At 41.1% G+C, this 16,223-nt stretch overlaps 1 protein-coding gene across 3 annotated transcripts in view; it reads right to left on the bottom strand.

Annotated features, from left to right (window-relative positions):
* Positions 1-16,223, bottom strand: part of SACS (sacsin molecular chaperone) — a 58,944-nt gene that overhangs the window by 28,909 nt on the left and 13,812 nt on the right. The window contains exons 2-4 of one of the 3 annotated variants that reach the window (XM_035326301.1): positions 11,864-12,201; positions 11,645-11,785; positions 1,459-1,609 (exon numbers count right to left, since the gene is read on the bottom strand). In XM_035326301.1, coding sequence (XP_035182192.1) covers positions 1,459-1,609; positions 11,645-11,667 — 174 coding nt within the window. In that variant the 5' untranslated portion in view covers positions 11,668-11,785; positions 11,864-12,201. Of the gene's footprint in view, positions 1-1,458; positions 1,610-1,801; positions 1,948-11,644; positions 12,202-16,223 lie in introns of those variants that run through there. The other 2 variants (XM_035326292.1, XM_035326310.1) reach the window with 2 other exon arrangements.

Raw genomic sequence — 16,223 nt, 5'->3', positions numbered from 1 at the left:
CTTGGACCACGGAGAAATAAGGGAAAACTAAGCAACAAAGTCCTTAGCAGCCATTGGGGAAATTATTTGGTGATCATAACACATCATGGGCTTGTTAGAATTTTAGTTTATTATGTGTGTCCCAATCACGTATCATGCAACGCACAAATATAATGAGCGTAGAATTAGAAGTTGCGTTGTGCTAATTTGAAACCTAAGCAATTCCAATTAGTCTAAGTTTACAGGAAGCTACTTAAAAATTCTATTATGAAAAATCATTGTATTAGTCTCAGCATATAGTAAAGTTTAGATCCACTTTCTTCAGTGGGTAAAAACAAAGCACTACAAAGTTGGTGCTTACACAGACATGCTTACAACCAAACTACATTTAATAAGCAAAAGACAGTCCCAGTCCACAACATGTAATCATATTTTTTAAACATGAATAAAAACCAGATGCTTCTTCTCATTTACATCAGTTTTAAGTAGTACTTATAAGAACAGTACACTTATTGTAAGTTCCTAGATAAATGTTGTACTTGAGCTGACTGCGTCTCAAGATGTAAAATAAAGTGGGTATGCCGCCCACTCGCAATTCACTAAAATTAAAAAGAATCCACAAATGCTGTAACACATCATCAAGTGTAAAGGGGGTAGAATAACCAAATTTTCTCAGGTAGGCATTTTGTACCCAAAACACCAACAGAAACTGGGAGAATTAACAGATTAAAATTAATAGCTTAGCACTGTAAGGAGCTATGAGAACCAGAGATACCAGATTTCACTCAACAGCTGGTAATTGTAGGTAACAGCTGTAACAGAAAAAAAGACTTAGCAATAAAGTAAAGAATAAAATAAGAGTTCAGAAGTTCACGAAGGATTTTCAAGATTGCTGCAGTACAGAATGAACGCCCCTATACGTCTTTTAGGTTAATATTTAAAACTATATGTCTCAGAATAGCTGTTACAGTCTGCTCCTTGCCAAAAACATACATTTCTGTGCCAGACAGCGTGTGCTACTCATATCTCAGCTTCCAGATGAATTTTAGAGAGAGATACATAGAGCTCCTTCCTCCCAAAACAGGAAGGCCTGAAGAGAACAGAATCAAGGGCACGCACAAAAAAAAAGGGCAAAAAAATAAGAGATGCACTAGATGGGTTTCAAACCTGAGCGCTCCGGAAACTCCCTTCCTGAAGTCTGTGGAGCAGTACAACCACTAACACCCGGCTCTTGGTGCCTTTGGAAACCCCCAGCCTTCCCTCCCCTTCCTGCCCACCTCCAAGACCCTGCTCCCAACACAACCCCGAGCAGGGCTCCCCTCAGGCTGATGCTCTCCGCAGGACAAGGTCATTCATCCCTTCCCTCCTCTCCTGGGATTTCAGCTGACAGCCTCGGCAGTGCCCAGGGCACCCGACCAGAAGCAGGGAGCAGCAGCCGGCCGCCCCCAGCCCGCAGCAGCCCCCCCGTGTCTCTCTCACCTCTCTGCCGCGGTGCCACAGGCGCTGCCGGGCGGCGGGGAAGCCGGCCTCCGCATCGATCCGCGCCTTCACGTCCCCCACGGCGGCGGACGGCGGCAGCTCGAACGTCCTGCAGCCCAGGCAGCCATGGAGGACGGTGACCCGGGACAGCCTGCAACGACACGAGAGACACCGGCTGAGGAGAGCCGCCCGCAGCCCGCCCTCCCTCCCTCCCTTCCCTCACGGAGGCCGCCGGAGCCTCCGCGGGCTCCCCGCCGGGCTGAGGGGAAGGAGCCGCCGAGGGGAGCGGCCGGGGCAGCGCCTCACGCCCGCGGCCCCCCTGCCCCGTCCCGCTGCCACTCACATGCCCGCCGCGGACGCACAAAGGGCCGCTGGAGCCGCCACAGCCACCGCTACCCCTCACGGGGAAGGGGTGGGATCGAGAGCGGGAGGGGCTCGCCCTCAGCTCTGCGCCGCGGAGGAAGAGGAAGGAGGAGGAGGAAGGGGAGAGCGGGCGGGGAAGCCGCCCTAAAAGCAGCCGTGGCTGCGGGGGGAGGTGGCCTTACTAGCGCTAGTAAGGGCCGGGCCCTTAGTAAGGGTGCCCTGGGGACGGGGGGAGGATCCCCGCGGGGATAGGGCTCCCCTGTGCGTGGTTTGTGGGGCTCGTTAGCCTCGGGTGAGGCAGCTCTCAGTTGGCGGGAGTGTGCGTGTGTGGCATGAGGTCCCCAAAGCTGCGAGAAACACTTAGGTCCAGCAGCATGGCCACACACAGCTCCCTCCTTCATTCAGCAGGGAAAAAGCGCTGATGGGGCAGGACCACGGCTGTGGCACCTACTGCCTTCAGTGCTGCCTGATCTGTACACTGCAAACACGACTTTGTCACCTAGAGAGTAGTCTCTCAGTAACAGTTCAACACCCTTAGGAGAGCAGGGGCTGTGCTTTGTCCCTCCACTACTTCCATCCTTAAGGAGCAGCATCTCCCCACCCCTCCTTTTCCTCATGTATCTCACATAATGCCCAGCATTCAGGCACCACAACAGAGCACATGACATTAGTGCTAATAAACCTCATGTTTCTGAAGAATACAGAGCATAGAAGGAAGCCTCATTTTTCTGCTGTTCTGTCAGGCACTTGACTGGCTATGAATATCGACTGCTATTGATTTTCCACTTCATCTCATAAGGCATACGATAAGTCCCCATGCTGTTCAAGACTTACGGAAAGTATTCCTGACAAAAGGCAGGAAAAACTCCAGTCTCTCAAGGCACAGCCAGAGGCAAAGGATGCAGTGGTTGTGTTGTAACTTTTCACTGAACCTGTACAGGAGCTCAGTGGTTACCAATATGCTAGCAGCAAAAGGAAATTCTGTAAAATTATGAGATGCATGTTGACGAGTGGAGAAAGCAACTTAATGACCATCAATATGGAAACTGCTGAAGCACTCAATGCATTAGTCTTCAAAGGCAAAGCCTGTTTCCAATCTCTGACACATTTTGATAAAAGAGAGGAGTAGCCAAGGATGAAAACTAAATAGCAATTAGGAACCACAGGTGGAAAGTCCTGTCTATTCAGGCCCATAAACCCGGATAGGATTCACCAGAGTGTTCAAAACAGACCAACATGACTGCAAGGCTACCTCAGAAATCTGCTGTCTGAAAAAAGCACAATGATAAGGAGAGCTTTATGGATGGGAAGAAAATAAAAATAAATAAAAGAATGATGGCACTAAGCAAATTTGCAGATAGCACTTATGTAGGAGTGTTCAGAGCCTTCTCTTGACACCTGGGGTCTATCAAAGACAACTTTTAGTATGACCGATACAGAAATTAAGTGACTGTTGTGCTGTAAGGTGACTGGTATTACAACAGAGAAAGGAAAAAAAAAATTAATTGGTGCCTAGTCAAAACTAACAGTAGAAAGGTATGGTTTGCAAGAGATTTATGATGACAGGATAATATAATATCATGGCAAGATGAATGAAGAAATATCTGATTGGGTGGCCCATGTAATACCTATCCCAAAGAGCACCATTATAAGCATAAACTGTGGCAAATCAAGCTTAGGAAAATTGTTCTGAAACCTCAGAAGAGATCCCATTTGGGGACTTTAATTGCTGGTTAGAGAGAAGAGGATGACTGTCTTTGATGCATGCCTGAAGCAGAGAAGCCTAACGCTGGTCTAGGTCGGTGGCAGCACCCATAGAGCAGTGACAGCTGCCCCCTATCTTCAGTGCAGATACCCTCCTCCAGTCACCAACTGGGTGGCACGGGGGAGCAAGGCTTCCCTGGTATTGCCACGTTGAGCTCCTGGTGGCTAGTAATGTAGCAGTACTGCAGTAACGGGTCAGCTAGTGCATGAGTGAGCTAACTTGGCCTGTATCTGTGTGAATGTGGATTCTGTTATAAGTGGGGATATTGTTACAAGTTATTGTGGATATCGTAATAGGTTAGATATTGTTTGCACATAACTACAACATTAGCAATAAGGTTACCAATTGGAATTGTTTTTTTATGCGGTAAAGGATATTGCAGCTCAATGATCCTTGTGCTTCTCATCAGTCAATTAAGCTGGCAGTCTCCCTCTACAAATCAGTCTTCAAGTTCCAGAGTTTTAGTCTATCTGTGATCCCAGTGACCTAGAGAAACTCTGAGAAACTTGTGGAGGGGGCCAACAGAAACCTCCAAAGTTAATGTGTGCAGTGTTCTGCAGAGGGGACCGTAGGCTGTGTCAGCACAGCTTGGGAAGCAATGGGCTGAATAGTAAACCTACTTCAAAGGACATGGGGAATGCCAGGCTGAATGAGGCAACAGTTTGTGCTCTCTATAAAGAGGATGGCCAGCAGACTCTGCTCAGTGATGATGAAGCTGGATATTGTGACCAGAATGTGGTACTTGGGGCCTCCTCAGCTCTAGAACCAAGCAGAGAACTACTAACATGATCAGGGACACAAAGCACATCACCTACAGAGAGAAGCTGAGGGAGTGGGCTTGTTTAATCTGGTGAAGAGGAAATTCAGGTGCAATCTTGCAGCATCCTGCAATTAAACTGGCAGTCTCCCTGTACAAATTGTGATGGGCCTGGAGTCTTAGTAGTGTAAGACCGTAACAAGGAGCAATGACAACTGATTGCACCTTGGGAGGTTCACAACAGACGGTAGGAAAAAGACTTCACTAGGAGCAATTCAGTACTGGAATGAGTTGCCTGGAAAGACAATCTACATATTGGCATATTGTCAAGGCTTGGGCATGGCTGACCTGAACCTCCTTTGAACAGGAAGCTGGACTGGAGACTTGCAGAGGAAGGTGAAAACCCCCACTCAACAATTCCATTTCATTCCAACTGGTCTTAAATTCAAGTCCCTGACTCTAAATGAAAACATTTAGGACTTCAGTGTCAGGGACTTAAAGCTACTGCATGGCAGCAACAGATAACAGTTTCTGTGATCAGCCTGCTAAAACAGAAGGAAGCTTAAAAAACAAAGGTCAAGTGGATCAGCACCCAACACAGCATCTAGGCAGACAGCTTTGCCATTGCTGCAACATCTTATTTTCATTCATCAGCAATATTTGTATATTGTATAAGGAGTAGGAGCCCTGAGCTCCTGGACCTCAGCCATATCTGTTCCCCTCAAAAATCTGTTCTTATTACAATGAAGACTACTTTTTTCATACTGGCAGGCCATTTTCCCCCATTTTTATTTACTATGGGACAGCTTTCATTTGTCTCTCCTTTATTATGTGTTTTCTACTATGTTATTCCCTTTTGATCAATTTCTGCCCTGGGTTCTTTATTTCTGTCCATCCAGACAGAAGCAAGATGGTCATCCTCTTTGTGTATCTGCATTAATAGAGTAAGCATGACTAGAGCATTCGTTCCATCACAGCCGTGTGATTATCTGCACTGTTTAATTGCTGTTGTGCTTTTTTGTGCACTTTTGACCCATAACCACCACCAGTCTTCAGGATGATGACCAGGCATAATTCATAAACCAGGGACAGCTGACCAAGTTTATTAGACATAAGCTGTGCTATGTCCCTTACCCTTAGAGTTCTGGTCCCTTCTTTAGGGCTCCATCCCTTTTTGTTTATTGGATAGATGTTGCTGTTGATGAACCAGCCTCCCACTGATTTCACTGGTGCCAAAATTTCAGGTTAACAATTTTATGACACAAACTCCTAGCAAAAGAGGGCTCTGATTTCAGTAAGAAAGATAAATAAATAAATAAATAAAAACTGACACCAGATCCAAAGAATGGAAAAAAGAAGCTCTTCTCAAACTCCATAAAAAAAAATGTTTCTAGTAGAAACCTGTTTGCAAAAACTTAATGGGAACTTAAAGCCACTACTGTAGCATCAATTACAATGATGATTTCTATCAGCAATATCCTAGCCTTTCATCTGGCAAGTAATATAATATAAGTTTCCTCTTATTGGTATAATTTTCCTTTTTTATTATGAAGTGACATCCTGTTATCCGTTATCAATCTCTTTGTCTTTTTGACAGTGACCTTTATCAACCTTCTTTTTTTTTTTCTTTCCTCCTGATAGCTAAATAAAAATCTCCTAGAAAAGTAACTCCAAAGAGTTACTCAGAAATTACACTGTCTGACCAAAAAGAAGTACAATTTCTGGTTTGCAGAGTTTGGGCATACACACACACACACACAAATCTTGGGTCTAGTTTTTGATCTTGCTTCTCCCTTTGTAAAACAGAACTAGGAAGGTGTGTAAACCTATATACATAAAACCTAAACATACGTATTTGTATTACTGATTGTACATGATGATGTTAAAAAAAAACTTGTCCCGACAAGCTGGAATTTTGTAGCTGTGGTAGTTACAAAACATACCTTTTATATTTAAAATGATTGAGATAGATTTGGGAACTTTCAATTACTAAATACAGAAATTCCTATGATAACATTCTTATAACCACATTTCCAAGCTGAACAGCATTTGGATTTAATAATATATACGGGAAATTCTCCTGTGTCTATAAACGTTTGGTTCACAATGAGGTCATATAACCCCTACATAAAGGGACATGCAATAAAAAAAGTGGAAAGTCTCTGCAATATTAAAGTATTTTCCATTAAATGAAATTAAAGACAATTTCATAGTGATTTTTCCATGAAAGCAGAAAATTCTGTGTCTGAAACATGACCCTATATTTCCAATGATCATAATATATCATAAATAACCATGCAGTAGCAGAAAGAGATGGATTTGAGCCCATTCCTTCTTTACCACTGTGCACAAAAAGATGGAATGGAGTCTGCAAAATGAAGAGTGTATGGTGTGGTAAGAAGTAAACATTGTTAGGTTAGTAATGCAAGAGGAAACCCACTGCAGTACAGCACCATCCAGTGCAGCAAATATTCTGCAGTGCTGGCAAGCAAGTAGTGGTGACTCAACAGCTACATTTATTTCAGACAGTGCACACTAAACATAAACTCAAAGCTGCCTATGACACAGTAAGCACTTACCTCCATTCTTAAATCAATTCCTTAAGTGTTTCTAACAGATGTTTTTGAACATTGTACATACTTCACATTAGCCAGAGACTATGGATTGCAATGTCCTGCAGTCACTGCCAGGAGCTTGCTATATCCTTGCTTACAAATGCTCTTTCAAGAAGTTCAAATATAAGCCTACCATTTGCTGATGACACATGTGGTACTCATTGGGAAACCACCCCTTTCTGGAAAGTGGAAAGTTTCTCCCTAATTTGAATAGCTTCATTAACAGAAAACAAACCTTTTTTTTTTTTTTTTTAATTAAAAAAATAAAAATTCACTGAACAGTCTATAATGCCATCTAGTACAAATGACAAGAAAAGTTTGGCCTGGGAAGCACTTGATTCAAACAAAATACCCAGTTTTGCCCTAAAATCTATTAAAAATTAAATGATTTTGCTGAAGTTGTTTTACAATATTGCAGTGGAGTGAGTTTAAATCAGTTCTCCTACTCTGCAGTCCTCATGTGAAACCACTACAGCCATCTTCTGAGACAAATAGCTGCATGATCATGGCTTAGTAAAATATTCAAGAACTAGAGGAAAGTATTCTATTTGCAAGCTGATGTATTTCTAAAATAATGAGATGCTTTTGGAGATTTAGGGACAAAAAGGCCAAGGGCAGCCATTTATTTCCATCTAATGATTTTGTACTCTCAATTATTTACTTTAACATTGAAGCCAGTTCCTTGATGGCCCTAAGTAAATGCCAATGGAAAGTGCTTAAAAGAGCATAAAACTTGTATACTTTTTTCTAATAAACAGCAGAACAAGAAGGCATAAACAAATGACAAAATGTCATAATCTTCTCAAATTCTTAAGTAAAACTTCCTCTTAGATCTACCTCTGGGAGAAGAATACTTTAAGTTCTTCAAGGGCAGACCTAACGTTACTCTTAACTATAGTACAGTAACCATTACTCCACAAATGTGAATTGCTAAGAATCTTGGGGTTTTCTGTTCCAGATGGCACAAGTAACCAAATACCAGTACAAAACACTTGGAGTTTCAAAATATGCAAAACAATACGCCAAAACAGTGATAAAAATAAACTCCTCAATTGCTCTTCAGAGAATTGCCTTAGGAGGGACTGCAGTGTTGCAAGGCTGCTGTTGGCACACATTTTTTTAATAATACTTATTTTCTTACAGCTTTTGGTGACAATAAAAGGCCAGATTTAAAACACCTACTTTAACCTTGTAGCACTAAAAAAAATCAGAGGCTAAATTTGCAAATTGATTTCAGTGTCTAATGTAGGTTCCTAAATACCATGACAAATCCAGTCCTGGGTTTTTGGCCTCCATTTAGGACATGCAGTAATCAGCTTATCAAGGACATTTCTTCCATACTGCCTTAAGACAGTTTTCTTATTTCTTTCCAGAATACTTAATGAAGCTATTATCTTTCTACTTAAGGGAGGAAAATCCACTCAATAACTGTAAAATGAGATCATCAGCCCCAGATTACACATGGATTATACATTTTAAGATGTATTTTTTCATCCCTGTGTGAGAGGATTGGTTCTAAATACTGCATCTATTCATGCTCCAAAGTTTCAGAATATTTTCTAGGCATCACTGAAAAGAACACCCTATGTATTTGGAGAAAATATTAAAATATCAAAAAAATAAATGACAGACATGCAGTTTTCTTAAATTATGACTAGCCACAACTTCAAGCACCTCTGCAAGTGTCTGTTAATTAAGTAGGTAGTGGGTGATACCCTTTAACTGTCCTTCAGGTGATGCTAGCTCTCCGTCAGTCCTGTCTCATTTCTAGCAGTTTTTAAAACAGTAAGGCAAGCAACACATTATCCTTCAGACAACAGGAGAATGATGGGTGGCATCGAGATAACACATAAGGCCCAGTGAGAGGAAGGGAGTAAAAGGGGAAGAAACATTGCAGGGCATCCTCTCTGGGGAAAACACAGAGAAGAAGTGAAAGGGATTCTTGGTTTGTCTGACAAGTCCAGTCCCACAGCTGTGATATCTCTAGCTCATACACAAGAGTTGCAGAATCACTCGTCAGGGGCCAGGAGCTGTGCTTCCATCTCCTGTCCTACATAAGATAGCACGAAGTAAGGTGGAAGTATTTCCAGTCTCCTACACCCCACTGCATTTCACTCTTTTTCGATTTTCTGGTGGAACATCTTACATAATTGCCCCTTACCCTGATTCAGATGTTATTACCCAATTTAGCAAATTCTTTTTGTTTGAGCCAGTTTGGCTCTTTTTGTCAGAGCTGAGACAAAAAGCAACTACAGGAGCTGTGATACTCTCTGAGCTGGGGAAATGCTACCCTCTGGCTTCAGCAAGGATAAAGGTGTCCTCACTGCATCCACTGAAGATAAAGGTAAAATTTCCCTAGCTGGGGGCAGGGTACTTTTGAAAATGCCATCATTCTCATTTACATCTCCACCAGTGCGACAGCACAGATACGGCCCTCGGCATACCTCTGTATTTTTGGATAAAAGAGAAGCAGGAAAAGTCAAGGCATTATTCTAAAAAGGCTGAATAAAATGAGATAGGACACTTACAGGGGCTACAGAGCTGACTTTTATGTAGTACTGTCTGCTTGTTTATTATGCGTATGTATTCATGTTTGTACATACACAGTTATGGAAAGTTGATTAGATGCAATATACCACTTACTGTAATTCCTGTAAAATCTCTATTGAAATATGAGTGTGACAACTGCAAAGTTACCCAAACCTGTGCTAATGGCTCATCAATTAGCCTGCTTGTGTCTGTTTTGAACAGAAGCAGCCACAGTGCAAAAAACAATTTCTGCAATAAGCGGCTTCATAGGCAGCAAAGAGTGGATTAACAGGTGTGGTAACCGAAGCTGCAGTGTGACTGTGTCCCATGGGAGCATCGGCATCACAGGAGCTGCAGCGCACTCTCTCCCTCCCATCACAGACCAGCTTAAAGCACTTCATTACCCAAAGATTTTTGTGAATGTGCAGAAATGAGATTAAATGCAGCATGTGCCTAATACCGCAGCAAAACCCACCTACAGCTTAATCAGTGAATCTTTTCTGGAAAAGAAGTTCATTTTAATTAGCTATAAGAGGCTGTGTTGTTGCTGTTGTTGTTGCATTGCATCTGTGTGTTGATAGAAAGAGGAATGAGGATAGAAACTTAAGGGAATTGCACTCCTATTAGTATGAATTAACACTACAAAATATGTGTAGTGAAAAGTTCTAAAACTTCAAAGTTATCACCTGCAGTGGAAATCTGCACTTTAGCTACTGTCTTTAAATATACTGCACAAATTCCATGACGCTCCAACCAGGACCAAGGTCTTGTTGTTATAGACATTGTACAAAAAATAAAATGCATAAAAGCTTGGCCCTGCCCCAAAAAACATCTATTTGCAGACTTGCTGGAGGAAGGGCATACATCAAAATTTAAGAAGCAACCCGATTTGGTACGATACCACAAGGTCACAACACTTTGCTAAAGCTGAGATAGTTGCTTTAGTCAGGCATCTAAAGCCCAAACTTCACACACACATTTGATAATTGACACTTGACTACAATTAAAAATAGCTAGGAACAATAACAATATTAAAGTTAATATACAGATGACATACTGTACAAAAATCTTTTGAGATCTGTAATTTTTTTCTAATTTATTGATACTGGAATAAAAAAAAAAATCCACTGGGGATTCTGAAATAATCACTTCATTGTCTAATGGAAACTCAGTTTAACTGAGACTCAAATAAAAACACAAACTGCATGGAACCAAGTGAGCAGAAATCATTAAATAATTGACATGACAGAATATTTGTCATTTATGATCCTGGTGGAAGAAAATCCATCATTTAACAGTATTGAAGAATGTCAATATTGAAAGACAGAATTTTAAACCATTGGCAGAATGAATAATCAGCATGAATAATACTCACTGCAAGAAATCTGCCTGTAGCAGAACACATCGAGCCATTCACATACAGCAGTCAACATGTGTCAAGCCAAGTCTGTTTTCCTCTCCCTTGTCTACAACTCTTAAGTCTGATTTATTCAGTCCCATCTCTTCACAATGCATGGTTTCAACTTGAATACAGGCCCTGAAGCTCTAGGACAATCCATACAGAGGGTGCCTTACAGAGAGTTGCACATCAGTGGGGATCCTTCAGATTGCAAGGCTCGGGGTGGAGGCTGCCATCTCTTCATGAAAGGCCCACTGGTAGCAAGTAACCACATTTCTAATGACAGCTTAACATCCAGATAGTCACTAATCTCCTAAACTTTGTTCTGATATTGTCCATCCACTAAAGGAACTTGCTTAGTTTTTTTAGTTGTTAGCAAGATTATACATTGTTCCCAGAAAAGCAATATGTTATATTCACCCTGTGGCAATACGGGCAGAAGAAAGCTTTCACTTGTTTTCAAGACATGTTATTGTGAAAGCAGACTGCACATGTAAATGGAAAGTTAGATTATAAATGCATTACTCACGGGAGTGATAAATTTCACAGGGATAATTCCTAATTAAATGCAGCAGAACCTGGTACCTAAGTATGACTCTGCAACTAAAGAATTTTTTTTTTTTTTTTTTTTTTTTTACAAATAAGAAAGACCCAGATACAAATAACAAGACACAGTCTTTATCTTACTGAAGACCACAAGGGTTCAAGCAAGAACATCTCAGCCTAAACAAGATTCTTTCAGGAGTTAATAATTTTACCTGCTCTTATCCTTGATCTCCATCGTCTCTTTTTCTCTGATATCTTCCCAGTAGGAACATGAAGCAGATACTGGATTTATAAATTAGCAAATTATTTTTTAGTCTTGTCTTGGTGGCTCATCATCTCCTCTTCAGTGGATACTAGAAATCCCAAACATATGAAATTCAATTCAGTGTTCATGCCATCCATGTATTCCAAAAGATTGTAGTAAGTCTCACCATCTGCTGCTTCTCCAGTTGTCTTCTAAAACTGCGTGCTTAATTGTTCACAGAACTTGCCTCTCCAATAATCAGGAATGCACTTAATAGGGCTGGCCTCAAAAAGCAAGGAGGTTTTGCTTATTTTTTTTAAGCAGAATTCAAGCTAGGTTTTTGTGGGTCGTTTCTTTAGAAGGGGTGAGATTGTGGCAGCTGCTGTTTCTGCTTTTTCTTCTTTTTTTTTTTTTTCTTTTTTTTCTGGAAGCAGACAAAGTTGGAAGAGTATTTGTCAGGGCCAAAGTCTGCCTCTTCCCCCTCACACCTGCTAGAAGACACTTCTTACCATCAACTCAGAAGTTCTGAAATAAAAGACACAAGAGAAAAGGGGTGGGCCATTAATTCTACACAGAATTGAACTGAAGGGTATGGAAAAGTCATTTCCTCTGAGGGCATAGTTGCAGTTACTAGTATTAAGTGAGTCATGTTGCTAATTATAAATTGCTTTCTGCATTACAGTGCTTGTAAGCACATGGAGAGCTGGAAAAGAGCAGTGAGGTTTTTTGCTTATCCTCCAGTACAATACAGTGCAATCAGTACAATAACTAACATATGTAGCTGTAAGTATGATGAATTAATGGACAGATTTTTAGTTTCTTCCTTTACATCACTATCTGCTAAAAAAGGCTCTAGGATATGCTACAGCTTTGATATGAAATTATGCCACCAAAGAAAAGAACAGGCTGAGCAGAACACCAATGGGGAAGGATTTTGCCCTTCTGCTCAAATGGCTTGCAGCTATGGGAAGAGATTAACTAGCTTGCAATGAATTTCCATAGGGATGATTCAAAGTCTTCCCACCTAATCCCCCCTCCCGGCTATATAAGTCAACATCCAGCCTACACTGCCCATACCTTCAGGAACTATTTCCTTCAAGCTGACCCACAAAATTTTTGTAGCACCAGAAGAGTGTATAAATTAGGTAAGACATGTGCTGTGAAGCAGCAGAAAACATTTCATTCAATATACATGCTAAGTTATTACCCCAGGAAAATATGTGTGAGAGAGCAGGGAGAAAGACAGTGGAATTCCATTAATGTTCTGCATCTGTGCAAATGTAAACCTTCTCTGAGCCTCTGACAGTGCTGGCAAGTCTTTTCATAATGTGCAGTTGCGTATGTCCCTCTTCAAACAGGAATGCAGAGAGCCCTTCTTTCCTGACCCAGAAAGGGAAATAACTGTGACTGCACTGCAAAAGGTAAATTAGTTTATTGTCTAAGTATGATACCGAAATACAAATGGCATGTGAGAAAGGAGGGTTGAATATGTGGTTTGGGTTTTGCATGTTTTTGGGGGGTTGTTTGTTTTTTTCTTTTTCGATATTTAGGAATTTATCTACTCAGTGTGTAAGTGAATATCAAAGGATATAGACTGAAGATGTATTTTGAATGCATATTTTCCATGAAAAGTATCGGAGATCATATAACTTAGCATAATGTGCTGCTAAATGGCTTTAATATTTTTTTTTCTTTCTACAGGTGCTGGGATGTATATCTAGCCAAAGTTCCACACTGAAGTCATAGTTAAGTAATACAGACTGAAGCCAACAACCATGCAAATCCAGCCTCATTTGCACAGGTGTGAACGATTCCATCCAGAATAAAACTTGTGCAGCCCTGCTGTGTAATGAGTTGCAACTGGGAGGGGAGCACCAAGGAAAAGCATGTTGGCTGCAGTGGAAAGCCCAAGGGGGTCCTGGCACGCTGGTGCAGCCATAGCTGGAGACCAGGACAGCTTATACTGTTTTCCCTAAAAAAAAAAATCATTAGTAAAATCAAACATGAAAAACATTGAAAGTTGTTTGAGCAGCTTCAATTGTCTCGGGGAAGGTAAAGAAAAAAATAGGTTTATAATAGAAAGCTAATTATGACTTTAAGAAATAGCCTCTCCATAATTAGTGAGTGGCACACTTTCTCAGACTGTTTTCTATTTCTAGGCTTGGCCTTTCAAAGATTGTCCTTTATTATGTTGCTGTGGGGACGCTTTTTCACTCACTGTGATTTTGTGCATGAGTTCACACATATCAATGTGCATGACCTGCATGCTGACAAGATTCTAGCTAAATCTGTTATCACAGTAAGTCAGTAACCACCAAGTATTTCTCCTAGGACACTGAAAAAGCCTTTTGTTTCAGAATTGATATGTTACTTGTTGTTGGTACTGACGCCCTTAGAAAAGAAAAATCCTTGTAGGATTTTTGACAACGGTACCTCATCTGGAAAATGGATAGAACCAAAGTACCTGTAAGCAGCCTAGAATTATTAATTTAAAAAAAAACAGCTTGCTTAGCAGAACAGCACATTAAATCATCACATGAATCGACATCTCTACACGGGCAAAGTATTTTGATAGTCCTCGAAGGAACTTGGTCTTGCCTGCACGGATGTGACCAACTGGCGTTGTCAATTTGCTTCCAGATCACATTGCAATCCTAGAAAGATTCCGACAGTCATCTCCATGTTGTCTCCCATGGTAAGAAAGAGAGACAGCGTGGCTCTCAGACACCAGACACGGACAGATCCTCGCCCACTAACTTCCTAACCTTACACTGCTTCACTGTCCGAGGTAGTCATGCAGGTTACCCTATAACTTTACACAATATTCAGCTCCAGTATATGACACCACTCTTTCATTTAATTCATTAGTATAGACATTGACATATATCTCTCCTGAGGAAAAATAATAATAAAAAGCTACAGTCATTGCCTATATCAGTTTTGCTGGAGGCTTATGTCTTTAGTTGAATTTTAGTAGAGGAGATTTAGTAGAAATCTGTAAAAACAATCTTCAGTTTTGTGGATGCCCAGAAGCAGTTGTGGATATGATGCCACAGGTATGGGTCCCAGCACACTATTATGCAAATATGGAATTTTGACTGCAAAACAGGTACATAAATATAAATACCATTCCAGGAATTTCTTGTTTGAAAACTGTTATCTGACTATCTATCTGTTTGCCCCTTTTCCATCCTTTTAATATTGGGATCAGTCTAAACTACATGTACTTCATGGATTTCTTTCCTCAGCAATAAGAACTAAAACCAAACCTCTAATACTCCATCCAGCAGCATGAGAAGCGCGCAAGAACCATCACAATTACTGAACACAATCCCAAGTTTAGAGAAGATAAAACCTGATAACAAAGACAGCACAGCAGTAGCAAATCCTGAATTCATATTTTATACCATTTAAAAGCACAACGTGATCACAGGACCACAACCTCAAGCAGAAGAACAGAAGTGAGCAGCATAGCATTAGAGCAGGCTGAGTGTATCAGAGCTGCAGCACACCCGGGTCACAGTGAGACGTGCACAGCCAAAAGGTACCCCCTCTACCTGCTGCATCCCCAGCTAGCACTAGCTGTACCTTGCTTTTGTCCTCAGGGTTCAAGGATAGACTGTGGAACAATCCCATTGTGCTAATCACAGCTCTTTGCAATATCATTGATACAAAAAGTCCATGTGTAAAGTCCACGTGGCTGGGGGAAAAAACATTCTGGTTTAGCATATTTCACTCTCCTTCAAAAATGTTTCCTTAGTAAAGTGCAAAATGAATGAAAACCCAATCATATGTTGTGAATGTAACATCCAGTTTGGTTTTACCAATAAAGGTTTTAAGAGCAAATAAAGGGAGATGTGCCTTGTGACACGTGCTGAAAACTTCTATTCGTCTATATTAAACCCAAGAGCATGAGAGAAACATCCCTTTAAAAGGGAAAAAGCAAGGATACCTGGCAAAACTGAGGGCTGACAAATGAGTGCCAGCAGAGGCAGAACAAGATGGAAACCAAGTATGCCTGAAGACTAACATGATCTCAAGTAGTATGGGGTCATCTCAGGGCTAATACATAATATCTTGTATACCATTACAAATGCAGAATGGCTCTGCTGTTTCACTAAATTCTGCCTTCTCCTGGATTTACTAGGCAGGAGCACATGACAGGTTTAATTCTCCCAATTAAAATCCCACTCTGTGCAATATGTATGAGCCTAGACTGGTGCACGAAATGGGCTGGTGGTGCTTTGTGCTGCTACACAGCCAACTTGCATGTTATGTGTTACTGTGACATCCAGCACTCTCGCTATGGCACTTCATGGTCACAGAGCAACGTGTACATGCAGAACAAGCTACAGAAACTCACTTAGAAATGAGCCTGTATGCATATGGACACATAACTGTTCAGCAAATTTGTACTCTAGTGTTTCAGACATACAGGGTTAAAAATAGCCTGAAACAGATCTACTTGATACAGCTGGTATTCCAGAGAAAACAGCTAAACCTCAAAAATAAACAAATAAATAAAAATCCCAGTACCAAAAATCTGA

Source organism: Oxyura jamaicensis, chromosome 1 (assembly GCF_011077185.1).
Source record: "Oxyura jamaicensis isolate SHBP4307 breed ruddy duck chromosome 1, BPBGC_Ojam_1.0, whole genome shotgun sequence".
NCBI classification, from domain to species: Eukaryota; Metazoa; Chordata; class Aves; order Anseriformes; family Anatidae; genus Oxyura; species Oxyura jamaicensis.
This window is presented reverse-complemented; position numbering and strand designations above follow the sequence as displayed.